The following is a 15185-nucleotide window of genomic DNA, read 5'->3' as shown; positions in this document are numbered from 1 at the left end:
CTAAATACACCTCATAATGTTGAAGCCCTAGCAGGAGAGCCAGGGTCTCTTTCTCCACGGTGGCATAATTTGCCTGATGTTTATTGAACTTTTTGGAGTAGTAGCACACGGGGTGGTCCACCCCATCCTCATCTTCCTGTAACAAGACCGCTCCAGCCCCCACATCGCTTGCATCTACGGCCAACTTGAAAGGTGCCAGAAAGTCCGGAGCGGTTAGGACCGGAGAGCTCATTAGTATCGCTTTGACATGGGCAAAGGCCGCCTGACATTTGCCATCCCAAACGAATGGGGTCTCCTTTCTCAACAAACTCGTTAAAGGGGCTACCACATCCGAAAAATTCTTACAGAACCGCCGGTACCACCCCGCCATACCTAAGAATCTCATCAGCTCTTTCTTCCCCTTTGGGACTTGGAAGCGATCGATAGCTTCTACCTTGGCGGTCACTGGTTGTACTTGACCCTGCCCTACTACATGGCCGAGGAACACTACCTGTGCTCTTACAAATTCACTCTTGGCTAAGTTGATGGTCAGACCTGCCTCGGACATCGTCTGAAAAAATGCATGGATTTGCTTAATATGGTCTTCCATGGTCATGGTGTGGATGATTACATCATCCAGATATGCCTCCACCCCCTCCAGGTCTGCAATGAGCCTATTAATCAGTCGTTGAAATGTCGCCGGCCCGTTCTTCAACCCAAAAGGGAGGACCTTGTACTGATATAACCCATTCGGAGTGACCAAAGCTGAGATTTCTTTGGCTCTATCGGTAAGAGGGATCTGCCAATACCCTTTCAGCAAGTCAAATTTGGTAACAAATTTAGCTGGGCCTATTCGATCAATACAGTCGTCAATCCTCGGGAGCGGATAGGAGTCGGTCTTGGTCACTGCATTCACCCGTTTTAAATCCGTACAACACCGGAAGCTGCCATCGGGTTTCGGAACCAACACACATGGGGAGCTCCATTCACTGTTGCTTGGTTCGATGATGTCATTGTCCAACATATATTGCATCTCCTTCCGAAGGTACTCCATCTTCACCGGGTTCATCCGATAGGGGTGTTGTTTCACTGGAGTGGCCTCCCCCACCTCGATATCATGATATACTAAGTCCGTACGACCAGGTACATCTGTGAACAAATGTTTAAATTCGAACATTAGGCTGGACAGTTGTCCTTGCTGTTCCCTTGTTAAATGACCTAACTTCTCATCCAAATGATTCAACACTTCGGTGTTCGTCAATTTGGGGCAGGCCTGGTCATCCAAGTTATCAAACTTCACACCGGCGTTTCCGTCCATTGTCACCGGTACGACCGGTGAGACAGGAACTACGTCTTCCACCGGTTCCCTCTCATGATATTTCTTCAGTCGGTTGACATGACACAACTGTCGCTTTTTTCGTCGGTCGGGAGTGGTCACCACGTAGTCTGTCTCATTCACCCTCTCCTCCACTGCATAAGGACCGAAATATCTAGCCTGGAGGGGCTGACCTGGAACGGGCAGCAATACTAACACCCGGTCCTGAGGACTGAAATTCCTTATCTGCGAGGTCTTGTCATGTCTCTCCTTCATTTTCCCCTGGGCCCTTCTCAAGTTCCGTCGTGCCACCTCACACGCCTTTGCCAATCGGTTTTTTACTGTGGCCACATACTCCCTCATCGGTGTCCGGGACTCCTGTAGTAACCACTGTTCTTTCACCAATTTCAACGGTCCCCGCACTGCGTGTCCAAACACCAGTTCAAACGGGCTGAATCCCAAGGAATCCTGCACGGACTCCCTCGCCGCAAACAACAATAGGGGTATCCCTTCATCCCAATCCCTGGCACATTCAAAACAATACGTTCGGATCATATTCTTTAAAGTCTGGTGAAACCTTTCCAGGGCCCCTTGGCTCTCGGGATGGTAGGCGCTGGATCTTACTTGTTCCACCCCCAACAGGTGTACCACTTGCTGGAACAGTGTGGACATGAAATTGGTCCCCTGATCCGATTGAATGATCCTAGGTAGGCCAACCCAAGTGAAAAATTTAATCAAGGCCTTTGCAATAACTGCCGCCGTTATTTTCCTCAGAGGCACTGCCTCGGGGAACCTGGTGGACGCACACATGATGGTCAGTAAGTATTGATGTCCAGCTTTGGTTTTGGGTAAAGGGCCCACACAGTCCACAATGACTCGGCTGAATGGCTCTTCAAAAGCTGGAATTGGCTTTAACGGGGCGGGGGGGATTTTTTGATTCGGCTTTCCCACCAGCTGACAAGAATGGCAGGACTTGCAGAACTCCGCCACATCCCGTCGCAGTCCCGGCCAGAAAAAATGTACCAATATCCTGTCACAGGTCTTGTTCACTCCCAGGTGCCCGGCCCAAGGGGTCTCATGTGCCAAACTCAAGATCTCCTTCCGGTACAGCGGTGGCACCACAATCTGATAGTGAACTTTCCACTCATCGTCTGCGGGTACCTCCGGGGGCCTCCATTTCCTCATTAGGGTTTCCCCCTTCATGAAATACCCCACAGGTATCTTCGTAGCCTCTTCTTCCGTAACGGCTTTCTCAATTAACCTCTGGATCTCCGAGTCTTCGTGTTGTTCTTCCACTAGTCTCCTTCGGACCAGCGCGGTTTGCTCCACTTCGTTCTCCGCGGTCTCCGACGGACACTCCACGTCCCCTTGCGTTCCAGACGCTACCCTTTCTCGAAATTCCTGGGAATCCCTCCCCTGGTTATTTCCCTTTTTCGAGTTGTCTTCCCGTACCTCTAAGGGTTCCAACTCCCCCTCTCTTTCTTCCTCCTTCTCTTCCGCGTGCTTTCTACCCATAGCCCGAGTCACTGCACAGGATGGAAAGATACCCGGAATCTCCATCTCTAACCGAGTGGTGTTATTTTCCTTACTGGGCTTGTCCACCATTATTGGATTACCCGAAACTCGCCCCCCGGCCAAATCATTCCCGATAATAAAAGAGATTCCCTCCACAGGAAGGGTGGCTTGTAAGCCTACGGTGACCGGCCCGGATACCAACTCAGAACTCAACTGGATGACATGAAGCGGAGCTTTAACATAGCCCCCGACCCCCTGTAAAAGCACACTAACCCCAGTTGCCGTCTTCTCCGACAATGGCAAAATGCCCTCCAGCATCAACGATTGGTGTGCTCCTGTGTCCCTCAATACCCTAACTGGCTTCTGGTTACTCGGGTCGCCATCCAGCGACACGAACCCCTCTGAAATGAAATGTTTGTAGCCCTCCTGAACAAGGTTCTCCCGGGACGCCGTACCTTTGACAGGGGAATCTTCCCCCAGCTCTGCTCTCCAAGAATGATTTCTCACACTTGCCAGTGCATTCGGAGTCGCACTAGACTGATTCCGTTCCGGGTTCTCCCTTTTTCGGAGGTAACATTGGGACATCAAGTGTCCAGTTTTATGGCAAAAAGCACAAGTAGGCCCGGGGGAGAACCTCGGGGTCGGCCTTGAGCCCCCCGAAAAATAAGTTTGTCTTGGGCCCGTAGCCCTCGGATTTCTAACCGTTGGGGTATCATAGTTGTCCCCATAATCATCTCGAGGCCGCCGCCATGTAAGGTCGTTCTCCGCACCGGGTGTTCCATAACTCCCCTGCTGAAGTCTAGGCGAGGAGTTAGGTTTGTGGACCCCTATTCGGTGGGTTAAGGCATAATCATCTGCCATGGTGGCTGCGTCCCACAACTTCGGTACTTTCTTTTCCTGCAGGTACACTTTGATGTCCTCGTGGACACACTGCTGGAATTCCTCCACCAGGATCAAGTCCCGCAATGTTTCGAAGTCTTTCCCGACTCCTTTTGACTCACACCACCGATCAAACATGTTTTCTTTCACTCTGGCAAACTCCACATGGGTCTCACTCTCCCTCTTCCTGGCATTCCTGAATTTTTGCCTGTAAGCTTCCGGAACCAACTCATAGGCTTTGAGGATGTGCTTCTTCAGTACCTCATAATCTGCACATTGGTCCATTGGTAGCACCGAATAAATTTCCTGAGCTTTCCCCACCAGCACACTTTGCACGAGTATGGTCCATGCCTCCTCCGGCCAGTTTAATTGTCGAGCCACTTTCTCAAAGTGTGGAAAAAATTTCGCGACTTCTTTTTCACTGAACGGTGGAACCAGCCTCACATGTCTGCCCACATCCCAGGTTTTCTGGTTAGGTGTCGACCCCGTCAGCAAGGGTGGTGCCTCTCCCCGTTCTCTCATTAACTCCAGCTCCTTGAATTTGATTTCTTGCTGAAGCTCCATGTCACGTTCCTTTAATTCCCTTTCCGCTTTTCTCTCCTCTGCTTCGAGGTCCCTTGCAGCTCTCCTTTCCTCTGCTTTTTTGTCTTCTAACCTTTCCTGGAGTTCTCGTTCCACTCTCCTTTCCTCTGCTTGTTTCTCTTCTCTCCTCGCTTCTGCTTTCCTTTCTTCTTCTTTTAACCTTTCCTGGAGTTCTCGTTCCACTCTCCTTTCCTCCGCTTGTTTCTCTTCCCTCCTCTCTTCTGCTTTCCTTTCTTCTTCTTTAATCCGTTCCTGGCTCCGTAATTGCAACTCCAGTTTCCGGAGCTCAACGTCTTCTGGTTCTTCGGGTAGCCACTCCCAGGCTAACTCGTCCCATGTTCCTAATCCCACCATAGATTGTATCACCGTGGCCTGCAATTCTGCCTTCCTCAAATTAGTTCGGACCTCCAAGTTAAAATGTTTGGCCAATTTCAAGAGGTCCGACTTTAGCAACGCTCGGAACTGTGCCTCACTCGGGGTTACCCCAAAGTTCTGTGCCACAAACGCCATGGTGCCTATCGTTAACACCTGTTAACCTTCACCCAAGACTTTACCCCAATTTCTCCAAAAAAAAAAAAAATTACCAATTAATAATTAATTAATAATTTTTAATTAATAAAAAATTATTATTTTATTATTTTATACAATTTTAAATCCCGGACGTAGACCCAATTGCGAAACCGCAAATCGTAATTTGGACGAGCCCCCAATTCTGTTACGTGGTCCCCTCGGTGAATACCTGGTCTCGGTGACCCCCGGACCGTGAGAGGAACTTCGCCAGAAAGCTGTATTAAATATGCGCTTTCGCCACGCAATCCATATGAATTTCACCCCAGGAGACAACGGACGTTCAAGGATATATTTCAATGGGAATGACCATACAATTGCAATGACACAACCACGGAGATTTTCCCCGAGCAATCAACCATATACAACCATCAACAATTCCCAATTCACAAGCACTTTCCTATGAGTAAGATGGCCATCTTATATACGTGTGTCCCGGTGAGTACTCACGACGTCCTTTTGGTCTCGGTCCCGCACAATGTCTCTGGGCCCCTCCTGACCAAGATGATGGTCGCCGTCACCGCACTCGGGCGGTAGAACGAACCCCGGGTGGACGTTTTTCCACCGGGCAGGTATCGTACCAGGCACCGAGGCTGCAGCCCCTCGTGGCCACGCGAAGCGGATACGGTAGAGCAAGCCAAACCCCACGCCGCTTGCAAGGCGCGTTAGGCCCCAACGTGCGACCCGCACGTGTCTGTTTGGACGGCGCCGCGAACGAGGCCAGACGCGGGTTCGATGCACGGCCCCACGTCAACTTGACGTCTCCACCGGGCCGGTACACGTTCCGGTAATTCCTCTCGCCAGACAGGCTTCGGAACGCCGCTGTTTCACGCAGCGCAAGGTCGATCCCACCTTTTGTCGGAGCGGGGCGAGGAAGAATAATAATCGTCCTTTTTTCCTCGTGTCTTTTCTTCTTCCGTTTCCGGTCACTTCCGTTTCCGGCCACTCCCTCAGAAGGGCTCCTGACCCTCCAACCACAACAACTACACAACAACTTAATATACTACACACGGATAAGCAAAGACCTGAATGGTAATTCACATACATTCCTATAAATATGTAACACTTGTGAAACGCCAACACTCATTTTGTGCATCTGTGAACACAACTCAGGTGCATCTGTGAACACAGTTGCTATAAGGTGGCATGGAAACTGACGGCAGTGTTTTTCCTGTGCAATTTTGTGCACGTGTGAAATGTAAACTGGCATTTTATTTCATTAAATCGCTACCATGCAGCGTGAGATTACACCCTCGTGCTCTGATGTACTGTGAGACGAAAGCAAATGGAATTAGTTTGCCTCACAGGAAAACCTTTGCTTAAAAAGATAAAAAGAAAATGCGTATCAACATAAGATAAAAAAGAAGCATTTCATATTGCAGTATTCATGTTATGTGGAAGGAGGGGATCTATATATAGAATGTGTTAAGAATAGCATGGACCATGTGCTCGAGTAGGTTAGATTTACACTTGCAACAGGGATCTGTTAGAGGTAAGTTATATTGTAAAACGTGCACTGAGGAGGCTTGATTGTATACCATGAAGAAGTACAGGGGAGGACTTATTATGTAAACACATCTGTGCAGGTGAGGCCAGGTGGAGGACTTGTGGGCTCCAAGGCACCAGGAAAATGTTGGCCAAATGTTGGCACACCATGTTGTTATGGAATGGAACATGGGCTCTTTGGCCAGATACTGCAGGCCATGGCAGTAGGGTAAGCTGCACAGGGCCCTTGATGGAGATGGAGCACTTTTGTGGGGGGCTCCGCCCCCACGCTGAGGGACTACCAATAATAGGACCAGCCATGTGCTGGAAGGTGGGTCCAAAGGGCATAAGAGCCATGTCCACACATACACGTGAGGAAATCAAGAACTTCTGGAGACAGAGCTGGTACGACATCAGATATAATGCCTCTCTCTCTGTTTCATCGCTCTTGTGCGAACAATTGAGAGACTGCAGTGGCCATCTTGTCATTGCATTCGCATCTCCTCGCCATCTTCACTCTCTTCTCCAGTACTGTGCCGCACCCGCCTGCACGATGCCATCGTGGTACAGCCCAATACTAGCTCATGCCTCCTCAAGTCCTTACCTGTTTCACAACTCTTTGTTCTGGAGCGAGTCTGGTTCTTCGTTCTTCGTTCTAATGGGGCTTCGTTCTTTCATTTTACTATTAGTGTGTGTTACCTTCTTCCCTATTTATTTATTTATTTATTTTTTGCATACAATATCGAGGCTCGTGAAAGAGCTAACATTAATCACACAAAAAATCAAACCGACACATAAAACATATAATAAGGGGAGCGGTAAACAAAATGGGGAGAGAGGGGGAAGCACACAAACACAACATTTGAGAGCAGGGACATCGAGAGATCTGTTGGAGGGAGAGAGCTTGGGGGAAGGATGTGTGGGAAAAGGGGGGGGGGGGATATAAAACACATGGACACTGCTAGGACTTCCAGGAAAGAAGTCGGTATTTCAAAGAAGTGGATCTGGGGTGAATTAGTGGGTGTAAAAAAGATCAAGGTTTTGGATGGGGGAAGATAAGAAATTGTGGTGAATTTTTGTTTGCCTTTTAACACCAGGTATGTTGCATTTATTTTTTGCATCATCTTTCTCATCCCCTGTATTCTGTAATACACGATTTTATTTATAAGGAGCAACGAGTATTTCTCCTCACCCTGGACTATTACAACATATTGCTTCTCTGTAGGAAATCAAGTCTCAACTTTGCCATGTTATGGACATCTCTCAGCAGGAGATTGCTCTACTTCCTGCCCATCGCAAGCAGGTTGGTGGACTCTGTTTTCTATTGCCTCACTTTTGGCCTTACTCCTCGCACCCTTTTATCCCACCGTTCTCTCCCACAGCCCACCCAGGGTGCACATGTTCTTCCAGAATCCCACACATGTGGTTACCTTTCCCAATTCTGAAGTGAACACTCACCTCTGTTCCTTTATTCTTTCATCTGTGGAACCAACTTCCTGTGTCTGCTGTCTCGTGTCTCTCTCTCTTTATTCTTTCAGGAGTGCTTCCCCTCATTACCTCTTGCTCTTCCACACTCACCCATTCTCTTTTCTACTCTTGCTGATATCTCTTTGAGCCACTCTTTCATCTCTGACATTCATCCACTCATACACAATGCCTTTGTCTACCTGTACAACTTTGAACTTCTGTCATTCTGTGAACTTGCTGTCTGTCCTCTGTCGTTTAGCTACTCCATAAGCTGAGGTTTCTGGACTAAAAAAAATCCATCGGGCATTGTTTAGGGCAAGGCAAACAGTGACGAAGAGAAATACATGGAACATTTGAAGGAGATACCAAGAAATATCACAATAAACAAACTACAATTTGGAAGCTGTCTGAAGTTCAGTGAACCACCTTTAGAGGCCATTTTTCCCCACAGAGCAGGGGTTGGCCTTTATTGGGCACCGTGGTCCCCTTTTTGAAGCAATGTTTTACGGCCGGATGCCCTTCCTGCCACCAACCCTGTTAGTCGCCTCTTACGACACACAGGGAATTACCAGTGAACTGGTACTCAATTTGCCGACCTCGGAAGGATGACAGTCTGAGTCAACCCCCCTGGTGTTAATTCAGCGATCGACCGGGATTCGAACCTAGGATCCCAAGCCGGTACCCTAACCGCTAAGCCAACACCAGGCTCTAAGCTGTCTGAAGTTCAGTGATGATTTATAAAAGAACCGTTGATTTGGAACATCAGGAATGCTCGTCTGCATAAACTCAAAATATCACAACTTGGTCCTCAAAATGTAAACCTAAAAAATGAAGGCGGGTTTTGGGAAGATTGCCTTCTGATACCCATTTAATGAGATTTCAACCGATGAGATATCCGGTGCCTTTATACTTGCATTCAGAGTACAGCTGATGTACGTATATGTTTCTCCTGATCTGCAGAAAAACGTACAAATCATCGTACGCGTGTCACAATTACCATTCACACATCTTGAGTGCTCCTTCTAATGAAGATGAAATCGTTCTGCCGGACAATTTGGTTTCATTTTATTGGTGGTCGTACCATTCGCAGGACATGATTTCAAGCATGATAGGTTTTTGTGCAGCTTTATGGAAAAGTTAATGATTTGTGGAGTCTTGGAGTTTTATGATTTTTTTTTAGTGCAGAATATATCAGTAAAAGGTTCAGACAAAGGAGTATGGAGATGGCCTAGAGGTATGCACATTCACCTCTAAAGTGTCCAGACTTAGTTTAAATCCCGACCCAGCTATAAACTGTCATCCTGGTGTTTCAAAGATGATCCCACGGTGTCCTTCGTGAAGAGTAGGTGAGCTATCACCGACGTCCTCAACAAATTCCAAATTCCTGTTTTAACCTACAGAGGGCATTGCATCAGCGGCACAGCCGCACCCTCAGCCAATGCTGCTACCCCGCAGCCTTGTGCTACAAATGAAAGAAGAAAAAGAAATTGCATTTTAGCTTTGAAGAAGTTTTTTTTCAGCATTCTTGCAGAGCAGTGGAAAAGTATTGATTATAATATTGAAGTGAGGTTTGTGTACATGGTACATATGCTGTGCTTGCGTAGCCAATGATGTATGAGTTTTTGCTCCATTTACCATGCTCGCTCTCTCTCTCTCTCTCTCTTTTTGATGCCTGCCACCTCCCACTCCATTTTTATTTAGCATGCTTCGAAGCAACAGACTGACATGTTTGGGAAACAACAGCTTTGCAGGATTAAGCACAATACGCCTGCTCTCTTTATATGACAACCAGATCAGCAGTGTGGCACCAGGAGCTTTTGCTGGCCTGCACTCCCTCTCCACCCTGTGAGTTGTGCGACTTTTATATCTCATCGTTTGTTTGTTTTGATTTTCCAACATGTTGATCCTAATTGCCATCATCATAAAACAACAACAACATGCATTTTAAGGCCATGTTCCCTGCTAGAGCGGGGGTTAGCCTTGCGGTCCCCATGACAATCTTCTCCATTTTGCCCTATTTTCTGCATCTCTCCTTGTTAACCCCCTTGCCCGCATTTCTTCTTCCACCATCTTTAGCCAAGTCTTTCTCGGTCTTCCCCGTCCTCTACTTCCTTCTACATTAACTTCCATCACTCTTCTCAACCAGTCATTTCATCCTTCCTCAATACATGGCCAAACCATCTCAACCTGTTCCTCTTCACAGCATCAATCACAGGCAATATTCCCATCATCTTTCGCAATTCATCATTTGTCTTCCTCTCTCTCAACAATACTCCGCACATCCATCGAACCATTCGCATTTCCACCCTTTCCAGCCTTCGTTGCTGCTCTACATTCATTACCCATGTCTCGCTCCCATAAATCATAACACTTCTCACACATGCAGCATACACCTTTCCCTTCAGCTTCAGCGACACTCTCCTCCTCATCAGCACGCCACTCAGTTCCCGAAACTTCTTCCATGCACATCTCACTCGAGCAACCGTTGCCGAGTCTGATCCACCTTCTCCATTCAGCATGTCTCCGAGGTAGCAAAATGTTTTCACACCTTCCAGCTTCACGCCGTCTCCAAGATCCAACTCAACATTTCCTCCATCTGCAGCTCCCTCTGTGCACACCTTACATTTGAATGTAGCTGCCACACTGGTTAATGACCCTCTCAGACCACTACATTTTTGATGAACCCACTCAGCACACATTGTACATTGAATGGAGTTCACTCCGACACCCTTCCTGCACACAGCACACGGCCACTTCCCAGTTCTTTCCACCTCACCACATGCTTTACCACTTGCCATCACCTTTGTCTTTCCGATATTCACCTTCAGACCTTTTGTCTCCATACATTCCTTCCACTTGTTCATCTTTTCCTTCAGTCCATCCATACTTTCCGCAATCAACACCAGATCATCTGCATACAACAACTCCCACGGTAAACCCTCCTTTACGGTCTGAGCCAGCACCTCCATCACAGCTACAAATAGTAGTGGACTTAGTACCGACCCCTGATGCACTCCCACCTTCACCTCAAACTCACCACTGTTCCCGTCCTTCGTCCTTACAGCTGTGTGTGCTCTTTTGTACATTGCCATCACTACTCTGATCAACCATTCCTCCACTCCTAACTTCCTCAATGCCCATGTCAATACTTTGCGTGGAACCCTATCGAATGCTTTCTCCAGATCAACAAACCCAAAAAACAACTTCTTCCTCTTATCCATGTACTTCTCCTGCAACTGCCTCACAATGAAAAGCGCATCTGTCGTTCCTCTTCCTGGCATAAATCCAAACTGCATTTCGTCGATCTTCACTTTCTTCCTTATCCTCCTCTCCAACACACTTTCCAATACCTTCATTCCATGCTCCAATAACTTTATCGCTCGGTACGAGCCACACTCCAGAGGGTCACCTTTCCCCTTGTATAGAGGGACGAGGGTACTCAGTTCCCAAACCACTGGAATGCGGCCTTCTTTCACCACCAGATTACAGATCTCTGTCATTCTCTTCACACCCCAACTTCCTGCTGCCTTCAACATATCTCCCACAACTCCCGTCGGCCCTCCCGCTTTTCCACTCTTCATTGCTTTTATCGCTTCCTCAACTTCCTTCTCAGTGATCTTCTCTGCCGGTCCTAAAACGGGGTTACTCTCTATGTTGCCATCCCATTCATTCTCTGTATTCAACAGCATTTCCATATATCTTTTCCATCTTCCTTTAATTCCATCTGGGTCGACAACGATTTGTCCCACTTCATCCTTCAAGCAACTCACCCACATCACATCACACCTCTCTTTCGCTATGTGCTTTGCAATCCTGAATACTGCTTTCTGACCCTCTTCCGAATCCAAGCGTTCTCCGAACATTTTCCTACATGCCTCCTGCGCCTTTGCTACCTCTTTCTTTGCAGTCTTCCTGGCTGCCTTATAACTTTCATGCTCTGCTGTTTCTGCTCCCGTACCCTTCGCCTTCTGCCACTCTTTGAACTTCTTCCTCTTCTCGTCAATCCTCTTTCCAACCTCAACATCCCACCACCATGTTTCCGAGTGCCTCGGTGGTCCTTTTGTCCATCCACATACCTCACCAACGGCTCCCAACAGACTAGCTTTCATTGACATCCAACCACTTTCAAGCTCAACCACATCATCCACTACCCCAATCAGCTTCTCTTTTAATGCCTCCCTTACTGTCACCTCTTTCAACCTCCACACCTTCATTCTCGGTTGGTACTTCACCCGCCGAGCTCTCCTCGCACCTTTCACCCTTATGTCGCAGACAACCAAGTGGTGCTATGAAACAGCCTCCTCCCCCGGGATCACCTTTGTGTCCCGGAGGTGCCCCCTATCTCGCCGACGCACCATCAGGTAGTCAACGGTTGTCGTCGACCCACCTGACGTGTATGTAACAAGCTTATTGTCCTCTTTCTGGAACTGAGTATTACAAATCAACAAATCAGCTCCATCAGCAAACTCCAAAATCCTTTCACCTTCTCCATTTCTCACACCATATCCGTAACCCCCATGAACTCCCTCAAAACCATCCATACTCCTTCCCACATGTCCATTCAGGTCTCCTCCCACCACAACAACTTCCTCATCTTTCACGTTTTCCATCAGCTTCTCTATCGCACACCAGAACTTGTCCTTCTCTTCATCGCTTCGACCAACCTGCGGAGCATATCCCGAGATGACGTTCACCAAGAGCTTTCCAATCATCATTTTCACCATCATCAACCTATCACTCACTCTAGTCACACTCACCACACTGTCTACAAACTCCTCAGAAAACAGGACACCAACACCATTCACGCCCTCCGGGCACCCTTGCCACACAAACTTGTATTTCTGTCCCTGCCTACCCTTCACCATTCTCACACCACTTCCCTTCCATCTCGTCTCTTGCACACAACATATGTTCACTCTTCTTCTGACCAATACTTCCACCACTTCTCCTGATCTCCCTGTCATTGTCCCCACATTCCATGTCCCAAACCTCAGAAACCGATCTCCACTTCGGGCTGCACCCTGCCCATATGTACTTGTGATTGTCATGGTTCTCTTTTTGAGGCAATGTTTTTTTATGGCCGGATGCCCTTCCTGACGCCAACCCTCTTAGTCGTCTCTTACGACACGCAGGGATACGGTGTACCTATTCTGACCAGGGTACACACTGGGAAACGTTTAAAACATGTAAATTCTGGGGGGGGGGGGGGGCGTCAGCATCACGGCTGCGGTTTAAACATATTCCAACAATATCCAAACAGAACCATGAAAAAAACAATCCGGGAAAAGTCTCCAAGCGAGAACGTGGATTTGAGAAAGAAGGAGCAGAGGTAGAAGAAAACGAGATACAGGGGGTGGGGCACTGATACAGGGCCAAAACGAGATACAGGGCCATCATCATGTGCACTGGATTTGCACCTCGTGCCTTTGAGCTGGGATATAACTACAAGGTTGTGAGGATGTGGAATGGATGATATTGGTATTGTGATTGCTAGTATGAGCCGAACATGAAACATTAATTTGGATTTTAAAAAATTCAATCAATTGTTGTGGGGAATAAACTAAAAACTCATATCTTAGTGATATTCTTCACACATTTATGAACTCGATTTCTGTTTCCACCACTATAGCTTACCCCTGAAATTTCATCTTGATGAAAATCGCGTTTACTAAGTTTAAGAATGATTATAATGTTGGACATGAGAATGATTATAATATTGAATATGACTCGCATATTATATGAAGAATATAAAATATAAAAGAATATAAAATATAAATATAAAAATATTTATTATATAAAAATATAATAAATGAATATATTAAAAATAAAAAAATTTAAAAAAATAAAAATAATGAATATAAAATGAATATTTATGAATATAAAAGGATATCTCCTTTGAATTGGATGTTTTGAAAACTTTTCAAGGAAAACTCTGCCCCTCTGATGTAAACTTTCATTTTCACCGACTACCCCAGTACATTGATGGGAAACAAAACTCAAATTTCCAAAAATAATGAATTTCTAAATCAGATTTTTGTCACATTTTCAATTTACATTTTCTATGAATAAAACATGTGTGTTGTGTGTGTGTGTGTTTTTTTTTTACCATGAATGTTGTTTCACATGTAATATTTGCTCACATATGAATGCCAAATAAGCCATTGATTGACGACCTAAAATTGTTTAACGCGACACGAGATGTGATGTCGTCTTTCAACCCGATTAAGAGTTTCTGCTGCTATTTCTGTTATGTTATTTTGAATGGCATTTGGCATTTCTTAGAAATCTCCTTGCCAACCCATTCCACTGCAACTGCCATCTTGCTTGGCTGGCTGGCTGGTTGAGACTGCGTCACATCGTCACTGGAAACCCTCGGTGCCAGGATCCTCCCTTCCTACATGAGATCCCCATCCAGGATGTTGCGGAACAGGACTTCACCTGTGGAGATGGTACGAGGATATAAAGGATTCGAGAATTAAAGGAGACTTGGATGCTGATTTCCCTTTATTTGATTGTTGTACTATTTTGAGACAGCAATCTAACACAACTCATATGAATGTGGCAATTATTGTTATTTTACTGATTATGGAACCATCTCCAGGTGATGAAGAGGTCTCCTGTTTGCCACCCATCCGGTGCCCTGCTTCATGCTCCTGCTCTGATGGCACAGTCCGCTGCAGCAATCAAGGTTTCTCAAGCCTGCCGGCTAACCTGCCTCATGACCTCACCGAGCTGTGGGTCCAAAACTCCCTTTCATTCCTATTTCTCCCATTCTCTCTGAATTCCCAGCACTCTTCACGTTATCTTTTCTGATATACGTATATGACTCCCTCTTTGGGGTTTTGTCCCAGACAGTCATTCATCACATCCAGCCTCTCAACACCTGCTGTGTTATTTATTTGGAAGATTTCAGTTTGGCCAACAGTGGCAGGTCTCATTTGAGAAGGTGACAAATCAAATGCAAAAATATTGACAGTGAGACAAAAATTTTATTGGACCTTAAATCTAACTTTTAGACAAGAGAAAAAAGTAATTGTGGCCTTTGGTGAGATGCCCTTGAAAAGAAGTGACAGACATTCATTTCCGAAATAAGTAAGGTTTGTGAATGTCCTTGTAAATTTGCTAAATGAAAGTCATTAGAATAGGGTTTTGCAAATGGTGTTTTTTACTGTGCTCTGAGGTTTATGGAGGAGCTTCAATCATGATACAATATACATATTAATGTTGTGTGTAGTACTTAAGCACACGAATTCTGCATTACGTATGGTTCTGCATTACGAGGCAAGCACTGCAACAACATGGTCGCCAAAATAGGGTGAAATTTAAATTGGCAAAACAAAAAAATGTCCTAAGTTGGTAATTATATTCAAGCATGTTACCTTTAATGTTACCTTTA

At 46.3% G+C, this 15185-nt stretch overlaps 1 protein-coding gene across 1 annotated transcript in view; it reads left to right on the top strand.

Annotated features, from left to right (window-relative positions):
- The window catches only part of LOC137420701 (slit homolog 2 protein-like), a 709809-nt gene that overhangs the window by 556963 nt on the left and 137661 nt on the right, over positions 1–15185 (top strand). Inside the window, exons 19-21 of the mRNA XM_068105981.2 lie at positions 9491–9634; positions 14072–14238; positions 14391–14523. Coding sequence (XP_067962082.2) covers positions 9491–9634; positions 14072–14238; positions 14391–14523 — 444 coding nt within the window. The remainder of the gene's footprint in view (positions 1–9490; positions 9635–14071; positions 14239–14390; positions 14524–15185) is intronic.

Source organism: Myxine glutinosa, chromosome 2, assembly GCF_964187855.1.
Source record: "Myxine glutinosa chromosome 2, kmMyxGlut1.1, whole genome shotgun sequence".
Taxonomy (NCBI): Eukaryota; Metazoa; Chordata; class Myxini; order Myxiniformes; family Myxinidae; genus Myxine; species Myxine glutinosa.
This window is presented reverse-complemented; position numbering and strand designations above follow the sequence as displayed.